Source organism: Bolinopsis microptera, chromosome 13 (genome assembly GCF_026151205.1).
Source record: "Bolinopsis microptera isolate Bmic1 chromosome 13, MBARI_Bmic_1.0, whole genome shotgun sequence".
NCBI lineage: Eukaryota > Metazoa > Ctenophora > Tentaculata > Lobata > Bolinopsidae > Bolinopsis > Bolinopsis microptera.
Genome location: NC_087084.1, coordinates 8637614 through 8648938, shown reverse-complemented (window position 1 = coordinate 8648938; position 11325 = coordinate 8637614). Strand labels below are relative to the sequence as shown.

Below are 11325 nucleotides of genomic sequence, written 5' to 3'. Positions count from 1 at the left end.
AGAATGTGAGAACGTGGGAGTTTACCTGTTTATCAAACAAATTATAATTTGGCATAACATAATTATTCATTCCCAAATCCTATTAATTATTGTACATGTTCATGTTATGTTATCAAAGGGCAAAATAAAATTCTATTAGTGTCATTTAATTTAGCACATTGTAAAAATGTATATACCTGCTTGATACCTAGACTTATTTGTCATTCTCACCATACCATATTTTATTATTTGTGTTTAACCCATGTCATGAAATTTGATCTTTGATTTGTCAGTTTTTAAAGACACGTAACTAAATTATTTAAATGATACAACAGAATGTTTGTTTTTACCACCGGCTATGGTTGGAAACTAAGAGTCTTAAAACATAAAAAGAACACAATAAATACGATAAAAATAAATGTCTATATTTCTAAATGGCTAACCTTAGTGCCCATTTTGGTCTGTTGATTACCCATTTCTGAAGGTTTGTTGAACCACAGTTCATTAGCAGCACTTGAGCTTTAGATTCAATCTTGACCATCTCCACGCACCGACCTGATGACGGATGTCGAATTTGCAATGTTTTCTCATCGTACACAAATTTCTGGCTATCAGAGACTATTCCTGTGGGTACCCTACTATGGCATGGATATTGAGATATCCTCACTCCCTCCCCCTCTTTACCAACATCCCAACACAACATATCAGGGTTACTGGTGTACACAGCCCCGTTGACTCCAAACCCAAACAGGTGTGTGTCCCAAAATACAGTGTTCTCTTTCCGACAGGAAGGTTCTAGGAACACTCCATCTTTTCCTAGCATAAAACAATGAAGACAGTGATGACTACCTTGAGACTGGATTTCCCCAACATGCAGGAATTCCGGCGATTCAAAATATTTGTAGTGAATGGAAGTGTGGATGTTTTCCAAGTACCACGTGTAGCTTTTAGTACAGAACTTCCTGTGATCAAAATCTTTAGATATCTTCGTTGCCATACCATAGATTTCTTGGTCATGCATATCATCGAAATATGTTCGATCGAGAAGATTACTTTTCTCACTGTCATGTTCCAAAAAGTTTAGAATCTCTGCTAAATTTTCTCTTTCCAGCTTATTCTTCATGGTGAAAAAACCACCATAACGATCTAGAGCCAGATCGGGTCCACTTAGATGTGTAACTTGAGAACAACCCGAAATCCAGATACCATCCCCACAAAGCCAAGCTCTCAAAGCGAGCCTATTGTTTTCAATTCCCCATAGGTACTCCTCAGTGACACCTTTTGGATAAAAATCAATCAGCGTTGATTTATAAGCCACAATTGCACCCCCACCTAAGGAAGGGGAAGGAAAAGGTTGTCCTCTATCATGCTCTGGCGGACCACCCTCGCCCCAATGCAACAAAGAGTACCCAAATGTAAACTCGTAGATATAAGGATTAATGGGATACTGCAAATATCCTGGATACCAATTCTCGTTTAACATGTCAACCAGTGGGACAGCCAGTGACCGTGGCTTTGATTCTAAAATATGAAGGAGGGGTTCTAGCCACGTTTCTGAGACTTCCATGTGAGAGTCTAGTATTACAATAATCTCGCCGGTTGCTGATCTGATGCCTGTATGGCGGCAGTGGGCTATTCCAACACTTTTATTGTTTCTAGAAGAATGAATTGGTATCCCCAATGCCTGACCAAACTCCTTCATTTCTGCAGAATTATCAATGTCACTCCCATCGTCTATTACAAGTACCTCCTTGAGAATACCACTTGGCGTGTATTCCTCAATTGATGCCAGGAGTCTGAAAAAGGAGTAAACTAACTCGTTTTTATGGCAGATAACAATTGAAACTGAATCTTTACTATAATATTGCGTTCTATTATGTAAACATGATGCGTCAAATAGAGGCCTGCTATTGGGCTTCAGCTCGTGTAATAGTCCTGATTTATGCCAATATAAATTGATATCATGATTGTAACGCTTAGTCAAATCATTTATTTCAGCTTCTTGTAAAGAGTCAAACAGTAGTCCGTATTTTTTCTCGGCAGCAGCAAATGTTTGAAGCTTTCCAGCTTGAGTCTTATTTTCTGTTTGAGTAGAAATGTATTCCCAGATAAAGGTATGAGAAATGTTGAGATATGAACAAGTATAGAAGACAAGAAGAAGTAAACATCCAAGTAGGAGTACGGTTCCAATAAGTTTCCTTGTTTTCAATCGTATCACCCTCATTTGCAGTGCATCAGCAACTGAATCAAAAGTTGAGTGAGTTTCAAACAAACACGAGCACAAACTACATGTGAGATATAACATATCAGAGGGATTACAGCCCTTATCAAATTACTTAAACCTCATGGAACTCAACTACCAGCAACAACAACAAAACTGTTTTTGACTTGAATTACAAAGCCACGTATGATATGAACGAACGACCATACAATGATAAACCATACACAGTTATAATCAATGGAAACAAAGTTAATATCAACAGCTAACCTCATGGGAATTGGGAAGCCCCTTTAAATTATCCCATACAATAATTTATATTTTACATCCAACTTAATCTGCAAATTGGAGATAGTGTATAAGTTACTATTGTTTAAGTTACTATTGTTTAAGTTACTATTGTTACAGTGATGTTTCTAATGATGCTGTGTATGTGACAAAGAGATAATAGTGCATCATGACTCTATCGATTTGATTAAAAGAGCAAGCGAGGATGAATCCTGGCAAATGACCAACTTGTCAAGCTGGATCACAACCCCTTAGCAGATTGAAAGTGAGTCACGGTGTCGTTGGTCGCTTAAACACTCAATGTTTTAGTTAATTGTCCTGTTAAACACAACAATCGTGTAAAGCAACGTTATATATAACGTATAGATACGAAGTTGTCGAATAATGCAACAAAAGGAGTAACAAAACGATGACAACAATTTGCCCAAGCATAACTTGTAATATGTTGATGATTAAAAGATTCGTCTTACCAAGATGATTACGATCCTGTAAAAATTATTTCAAAAAAACTGATACTTTTTGAGTTATAGGCATTTTAAGCCTTACATCTGCCTTTTTTGCCCTTTTTTACGATGAATTTTACTAAGTCGTTTGGTTTGAGGCCACATTGCATAGCTTAAAACTCAAAATTGAGAGAAATCCGGTTCCAAAAAGCTTGCCATGATCATCAACTACACTCACAAGAATTTTTGAAGCGATATCTGATGACCTGGGCGGGTGGTGAAATGTACAACTTTGGTGGTAGGCAAAAATCCCAATTTTTCTTTTTTCACCTTGTTCGGTCTGTAACTTGGTCATTTATTGTTCAATTATATAATCCTTTCAATGGCTTCTAGTACGGAGTGTAAGTAATGTTCAGTAAAAAAATCAGCCAAAAAACTTTTTAAATGGCCGAACTATCGGTATTACAGTAACAGACTTCTCCAAATTTTAAAAATTTTCGAAAAAGAAAAATATTTTTTTTCTCGATGAGGGAATATTTTTAAAAATTTTTGAAGGTGTACAATCTTATTCTTTTTGTCTATTTAAAAATAATATAAAATAAAATCGATGTTCGGAGCAAAAACGGTTTTGGTGTATCTCCCCTTAATGTAACTGTAAGTAACTGTAAAGTTACTGTAAGTAACTGTAAGTAACTGTAAGTGACTGTAAGTAACTGTAAGTGACTGTAAGTAACTGTAAGTAACTGTAATTAACTGTAAGTAACTGTAAGTAACTGTAAGTAACTGTAAATAACTGTAAAGTAACTGTAATTGACTGTAAAGTAACTGTAATTGACTGTAAAGCAGTGATGCACGCCGCCGCCGGACGCCGCCGCGCCGGCACATTTTCACACGCCGCCACGCCGATACCTCTCAAGTCGGCGTGGCGTGAAAGGAAATAGAAAGAGTATGAAGCCAGTCGGGGTTGATTTTGAACTTTAGGAGATCCAAATTGTCCAACGACAATGTTAAGAATTTGATTTTTCTTAAATATAATTGTAAAAACCACCAAATATAATTGTAAAAACCACACTTATTACATCATTATTTCATGCACGCACGTACGCCACAATTTTTGTGGGCCTGGAAATTCAAACCTAAATTTTGACAAAATTATGTTCCACGCCGCCGAACGCCGCCACGCCGGGCCATTTTGGGCACGCCGCCGCCGGTTGGCGAAAAATGAACCGGCGTGCATCACTGCTGTAAAGTAACTGTAAGTGACTGTAAAGTAACTGCAAGTAACTGTAAGTACATTTACTATTCACCAAAGATAATTACATACACCTCACCAGAGAGTTTTTAGTTATAATTAATGTTTTCATTGTTTTTATAATTTTAATGACCTGGCCACATGAAAGTTTTGAATACGTTTGGACTTACATAATATCATATTATCATAAACCTGAATGAACCACTTGTACGCAAGTTTCAATTCCCAAATTTCGAACGGTTATCAATTTCAATTCTAGTTAAAGGTCAATTCTTCAAATGATGTAAAAGAGAAAAGCATAAAATCCAACATTCCAGTGGAAGAACACAAGGTTATAGTCATGTTGTAAAGTTTGGTAATAAAGATCGCCAGCCACATGTAATATACTGATTATTATAAAATTATCAGCAAACTTTAGCAGTAAAAAAAGACCTCATATGGTTATAAGTCACTCGACTGTAGCCCCATCTCGTGGTAATCTGATAATCTGTAGACGTTTTGGGCACGGTCGGGGTACGAGTATCAGTTCGGGCAAAGTCCGGCAAAATCAAAATGCTCAGTCGAGGCACAGTATATATTATAAAGATCGCAATCCCCAAACGGATTCATATTGTGTAACTTTAGTCGCGACTAGATATTTTAGTCATAAACAAATGTACAAGAGATTCTATGTGTGTAATTCTGTAACACATCTGGAATTTTCGGGAAACTCTGTGTAAACTATTGTCCTTGAACGTTCTTTAATGTCTTAAACTGAACAATCATGCGATGCAACGGTATTATATACAGATTAGCCTGTCTTATTAAAAAGAAGATTCTCCAAACTCCGCGCTCATTTTGTAACCTTAAGCTACAAGCAAGCCCCAATAATGGCCAAATTTTCAGCACTTTCGCTGCACAGTTCACATATTATAGCAAATTCAGGCAGGTGCGGAATCGCACTATTCGCAAATTTGTACGGCACTTTAAGATGTTGTCTCTGCAATCTGGTTGGATTTTAAACATTTTGTTTCGAGTATTTATAAAATCATTCTGAGGCGTTAATGCCGAAACAGTTAAGATCAGCAATCTTATAGTTATATTTATGTTAACGTCATGTTATTCACATAGCGAAGTAGTACTTTTTATGACAAAGACCTCACCACATCTCGAAACCTCAAAGTATGCTGATATAACACCCCTCACCCCGGTAGAAACGCCCGTGAGTATTATAACTGTCTTTCCATTTTATTTATCCCATTTATTATTCCCTATCTAGTTGAATAGTTTAAAGGTACATTTTTATCGCGTATACCATTTACATTAGATGTAATAGGCTGTGATTAAATGTTACGTAAGCAAATTTTTCCTCACTTGTATTACTTTTTACACATGTTATATCTTTTGCTAGTATACCTTCCACGTGATTGTAACGAACATAATTTGTTTCTAACTAAAATCAGTATTCTCACGGAATAACCCCACAGAGTGTTAAAAGTATGTCGATGGACTCGGCAGCTGTGCCGATTGTTAAAATAGTGCCGGTCAAGAAGACCATGTCAATACCAGCCTCCAGAGGGGGCCCCAGACCCGCTTCCAAAGCTTCTAACAGAAAGAAATTCATCGACTTTGGCGGATTTAACTTCAGAAAAACGGTTAGTTCTAGGCAAATATCGGAAATAATATGATGGTTGCAATATTATTCGTATGATCATGCGTTTGCAAGTCAATATACTCGGTGAATAGTTAGAAGTTGAGAATAATTTGTTTCAAGATAAAACATGACATTGAATCTTGGATATTAATGCTTTTCAAACAAAGTTACAACGAATTCTTCGTGTAGTGAATCCTGGGTTTGAACAGGATATGATTCGTTGATTGGTCGCTTCTGGAAGCTAATTGATAAATCCCTGTCACGTGTCAGGAATATGTAGCTCTCCTCACAGAAAATGATCGGAATAGAAAAAGCCCGGCATAGAGGATTTAAAATCTATTACTTCTGACTGTAACATTATCATCTAACACACAAACTGTAATCATACGTAATTTCATCTGTTAGTTCCGGAGAACCAAAATACAACTAGTAGTACAAAATATCGATCGTATTTCAAGTGTTGAGTTACAGATACATCATACTACAAGAGTATTTGTGGATGTAAAGCCTCTTTTAGTTGCTGTAAATATTTAAAATTGTTCAAATTGTTCAAATTGTTCAAATTGTTCAAATTGTTCAAATTGTTCAAATTGTTCAAATTGTTCGAATTGTTCAAATTGTTCAAATTGTTCAAATTGTCCCATGACAGAGGATTGTTTATGAGATAATATATCTCTTCCTTTTTTATTGTGATATTGTTTGTGAAACCAAAATTATTCGAATCCGTGTAAATCTTGTATGCAAGAAGGACTTCATATATCGTTATTTTTTTGGGAGATATGTTTGGGCCATTCATCATTTCAATATAGCCAATGAAACAATGATACTACACCAGTGACCAGATTCAGAAAAAACAATAAATAATTGCCAGTTCGTCACACTCTTCGCAGCCTTTTATACTATAGTTTCGTCTGTCTTTAAGCAGTCGTCATCAGTAATCCAGCGGCCATGTTGAATGCCATTCGTTGGGAGATAATAATTGTATCTCACATCCTTATATTATTGACAAGTGTAACACCACTCTTGAACGTAAAGTGGGTAAGGAGAGCCTGAAACGCATTAAATACATTGTATACTCCTTTTAATAAATTCTTGATAAATATATAACAGATTTGTAATGTTGTGAATAGTGATTCATTCTTTGGAAGTGGTTGGACAGGCAATTATTATTCTCTGAACCGTGAAAATGTTTTCAAGATTGTTACTTTTTTGTGGTGATTGTGGATTGATTCAACACCTGCGCCACTCAGATTCATTTTTTACATTCCTCATATATTTGGTCCTCATATTTCGGTTGGATTTTCGTTGATAGATTTGTACAATAACCCTAGAATGTCTGTCTGTCTGTGTGTGCACGTGTAATTTTCGAGCCGGGACATCAAGAAAACGGTAAGAGTTACAGGACTGGCTTTTCCGAAATAGTATCGACAAAACTCTAATGAAGCCAGTAAGCAAATTTTTTTAATTCGGCCGGTGGATAGTTTTGTACCACTAATGTGACATAAAATGGCTCTCCCTCCCTCCCTCCCTCCCTCCCTCCCTCCCTCCCTCCCTCCCTCCCTCCCTCCCTCCCTCCCTCCCTCCCTCCCTCCCTCCCTCCCTCCCTCCCTCCCTCCCTCCCTCCCTCCCTCCCTCCCTCCCTCCCTCCCTCCCTCCCTCCCTCCCTCCCTCCCTCCCTCCCTCCCTCCCTCCCTCCCTCCCTCCCTCCCTCCCTCCCTCCCTCCCTCCCTCCCTCCCTCCCTCCCTCCCTCCCTCCCTCCCTCCCTCCCTCCCTCCCTCCCTCCCTCCCTCCCTCCCTCCCTCCCTCCCTTCCTCCCTCCCTCCCTCCCTCCCTCCCTCCCTCCCTCCCTCCCTCCCTCCCTCCCTCCCTCCCTCCCTCCCTCCCTTCCTCCCTCCCTTCCTCCCTCCCTCCCTCCCTCCCTCCCTCCCTCCCTCCCTCCCTCCCTCCCTCCCTCCCTCCCTATAAATTTTACGTTCAGATCTAATTATATCTATCAGATCTAATTATATATTCAGATCTTATTATATTTTATCATCTACCTAGTAAGACGTCATATTTAAATGAAACTGTATCATTCTGTAAGAATATATATATTATATATATTAGTCATTGACTACTGATATTATTAATTTTGCTGTTTTAATTTCCAGTCTTATGCTACAGCTGTATTTTACATTAGTATACAGTTGTAGTAGTCTACAGCTGCTTTCTAGTTTCTTGCAGTCTCAGAACAGATGGGTTAAAAGATGTCTCATTTCGTAAGAATCAGGACTTAGGATTGGTTTCTGATGAGCTTGCAATATTATTTTGGTTTGCCACGTTGCAGTCTCGATATAGGTTTTAACTTGCGATTTGTTTACGATAGTCACGAGATCGTATCAAACATTTTTGTTTCGGAAATTTATTTCAAACTGAATAATCAATACTTATTTTAAACCTTTTCTAAAAAAATAGTGGTGATATGTTACGATGACATCGGTTCGAAGCAAATACCTCGTTACTGCAAAAGATGACAGGACCCTTCGACCTGAAGATGTAGGTGCTGATCATACGAATATGTTATTATATTATGCGAATGTGTTAAATGGTACTGCTAAAAAGTACCATCGCCAACAGTGCCATTTCAATAGAATAACTAGCACCAGTATTTACAATAACCATTAAAAAGGACACAAGTGGTTCACTGATACACGCAACTTTGGCAAAATGGTTTTAAGATAAAGACCGATATCATATTAATCATGTCCTTAGCCCAATCGACTAGAGTGTGTGTCGAACTACAGTAAGTGTACCAAGTATCTTACGTAACTCGATTTACGAATGAAAACGCAATATAAACAAAACGCGTTAAGCCTTATATTATTATCTTATTATCAAATAGCAATAGAAAATACCACATCACGAACTAGGAACACAAATTATCTCAATACATCACTCTGGCACTCTGGTAGAATATCATCATCCCATTATTAGCTTGTGAATCACATCTTCCGTGTCACTGTACTATGATGACTCACCGTTTGTGATATATATTTTTGGAGACGTTTGGGAGAAATTCTAGGATATTCTACCTCAAATATTCGACTACTTGTCTGAATCGTGTGGTTGCTTTTAGTTGCTTGTAGTTGCTTGTAGTTGCTTGAAGTTGCTTATAGTTGCTTGTAGTTGCTTGTAGTTGCTTGTGTTGAGAATGGTGCAGAACTCGGATGCACGGAAGAGACTGAGATTCTCAGACTCCAGAAGCAGGACCCAGGTAGTTGGCAGGAGCAGGGACGAGGGGGCCATGGGGGGTCATCACAGCAGACATTGGACCTTCAGACACGCTCGTACTGTGAGATTTAACAGCCTTTACAAGGTAAGATTTTAGTTGTGAGATTTGATGAGTCGGAAAAGTAGGATCAGGATTTTTCGATTTACCAGGATTTAATATGCATCCCCTTTTTCGCACTGCACTACTGACCTCATCACCTGGTTGTTAATTGTGTGTTATCTTAAAATTAACCAGGTAAGGTTAATAAAGTGAATTTAAGATCATTTACTGGATGGGTGGGTTACTCTTAACATTTCAAAATTTAGATTTGTAAATTTATTAACTAATTCGGATTTCGGACCATATAAATAAGATGTAGGCGTAAAACAACCATGTACTTCCTTCTTGAGTGTCGAAAGAGTATGCCAGCATAGTTGCCAAATTATATCAGACTGTTTTCTTTCTTTTTTTTGTTGCCACCCGATGGCCGTCCACAGCGGTTTAATAACCGTCTTTTCACATGTCACAACATTGCTGCTGTTAGCTGCAGATTACATCACATACTTATGTATTATTATATTATGGTTAACGATTCAAGGGTAATTATTATTATTATAAAACAGGATCTTACCGACAAAAATGATTCTTAAAAATACCTTAATGCGGTAAACTGTACCCTTGAAAAAGATTTTCCCAACATCTGTTGCATGCAGCTATATCTTTAATTTCGTTCAATTCATACAAGTTGTCCATTTGCAAACTTCTACTATTTAAATCACTTCTTAAAACCGATAACAAGTTCATTCTAGGTCTCCCCAATCTTCCAATGAATAAATTATCTGATTCAATAGCAAATGAGAGAGCCGTTTGGGCTGGGGTGTTCTCCATACTCCTGAGAATGTGTCCAAACATTTTCCACCGCTGGTGTTCAATACGCTTGGATAACTTTTCAACTTTGCACCTTTCATACAATGCTTTGTTGCTTATCATACCTTTAGGCCATTTGATGTTTAAAATGGACCTGAGGTGTCTACGATGGAGTGTGTCCATTTTCTCCATGGTTGCTTTCTTAGGACTCCAACTATTTGAGTTGTAAATCAATACAGATACAACTTGAGCATCGTATAACCTCAGCTTTCTTTCGAGGGATATTTTCTTACCAGACAGCCAAACTTTTTCAAAGTTCTTAAAAGCAATCTCAGCTAGGATTCTTCTTCTTTGAATGTCCTTCTCAGTACACAGTAAGGAACCTAGTGACTTGTTACTTCTCCATGGTTCGTTATTAGCTAATGGCTGACCGTTTGTATACTTCAAGGGTAATGTTAAAATTAATTTAAAATCGTACGTGGTTTAAACATCTTCTGTCGTACCCTACTGAGCTAAATTTCCATGATAATGATATAAAACACGTTATTGCCACGGTAACCGCTAATGACGCTATTCATACAGCTTTACATCACATCCTAGCTATACTTTCTGAATTTGTTGTTTGTATCTGTACCTAATCCGTTATTATAGAGCGGTTCTTGTATTAATATACCAAGTCCTATATTGTTATTTAAACCCAAAATGCGTTTAATCTGCTAAGGTATGCAAGGTATGTCCATTGTCCATGATAGCTCATAATCATATCTCCGATATTTTCATAAGTTCAAGAATCACGGGGTATAGTAAACAAAGTCGATGAGCTTATGACGCTGCAGAATTCACAATTTAACAGATGTTGAATAATTCAAGCTCTATTGTAATCATCATAGTAACCACGTGCAATCACCATGGTAACCACGTGGTCTTTAAACACACAACGTCAGTAATGGATGAGGAAGCATATAGACTATTAGAGTATTAGAGTATTAGCTCTCTCTCTCTCTCTCTCTCTCTCTCTCTCTCTCTCTCTCTCTCTCTCTCTCTCTCTCTCTCTCTCTCTCTCTCTCTCTCTCTCTCTCTCTCTCTCTCTCTCTCTCTCTCTCTCTCTCTCTCTCTCTCTCTCTCTCTCTCTCTCTCTCTCTCTCTCTCTCTCTCTCTCTCTCTCTCTCTCTCTCTCTCTCTCTCTCTCTCTCTCTCTCTCTCTCTCTCTCTCTCTCTCTCTCTCTCTCTCTCTCTCTCTCTCTCTCTCCCTCTCTCTCTCTCTCTCCCTCTCTCTCTCTCTCCCTCTCTCTCTCTCTCCCTCTCTCTCTCTCTCTCTCTCTCTCTCTCTCTCTCTCTCTCTCTCTCTCTCTCTCTCTCTCTCTCTCTCTCTCTCTCTCTCTCTCTCTCTCTCT

At 38.2% G+C, this 11325-nt stretch overlaps 2 protein-coding genes across 34 annotated transcripts in view; one reads left to right on the top strand and one right to left on the bottom strand.

The window, feature by feature from the left end:
- Positions 1-392: 392 nt before the first annotated feature.
- On the bottom strand, positions 393-2386 carry LOC134825142 (polypeptide N-acetylgalactosaminyltransferase 1-like). The gene has a single exon (XM_063837283.1). It carries the CDS (start codon positions 2282-2284, stop codon positions 410-412), a length of 1875 nt encoding a protein of 624 aa, XP_063693353.1. The 5' UTR covers positions 2285-2386; the 3' UTR covers positions 393-409.
- A 2908-nt stretch (positions 2387-5294) lies between these two features.
- The window catches only part of LOC134825464 (transient receptor potential cation channel subfamily M member-like 2), a 49533-nt gene continuing 43502 nt past the window's right edge, over positions 5295-11325 (top strand). For 17 of the 33 annotated variants that reach the window (XM_063837667.1, XM_063837664.1, XM_063837652.1 and 14 more), the window contains exons 1-2: positions 5295-5381; positions 5647-5814. In XM_063837667.1, the coding sequence (XP_063693737.1) occupies positions 5307-5381; positions 5647-5814 (243 nt within the window). In that variant the 5' untranslated portion in view covers positions 5295-5306. Of the gene's footprint in view, positions 5382-5646; positions 5815-8266; positions 8350-8711; positions 9170-11325 lie in introns of those variants that run through there. The other 16 variants (XM_063837668.1, XM_063837656.1, XM_063837663.1 and 13 more) reach the window with 5 other exon arrangements.

What these genes read in the sequence shown, in the direction of transcription:
- LOC134825142 (XM_063837283.1), bottom strand. Translation starts at nt 2,284, where the DNA reads ATGTTATATCTCACATGTAGTTTGTGCTCGTGTTTGTTTGAAACTCAC.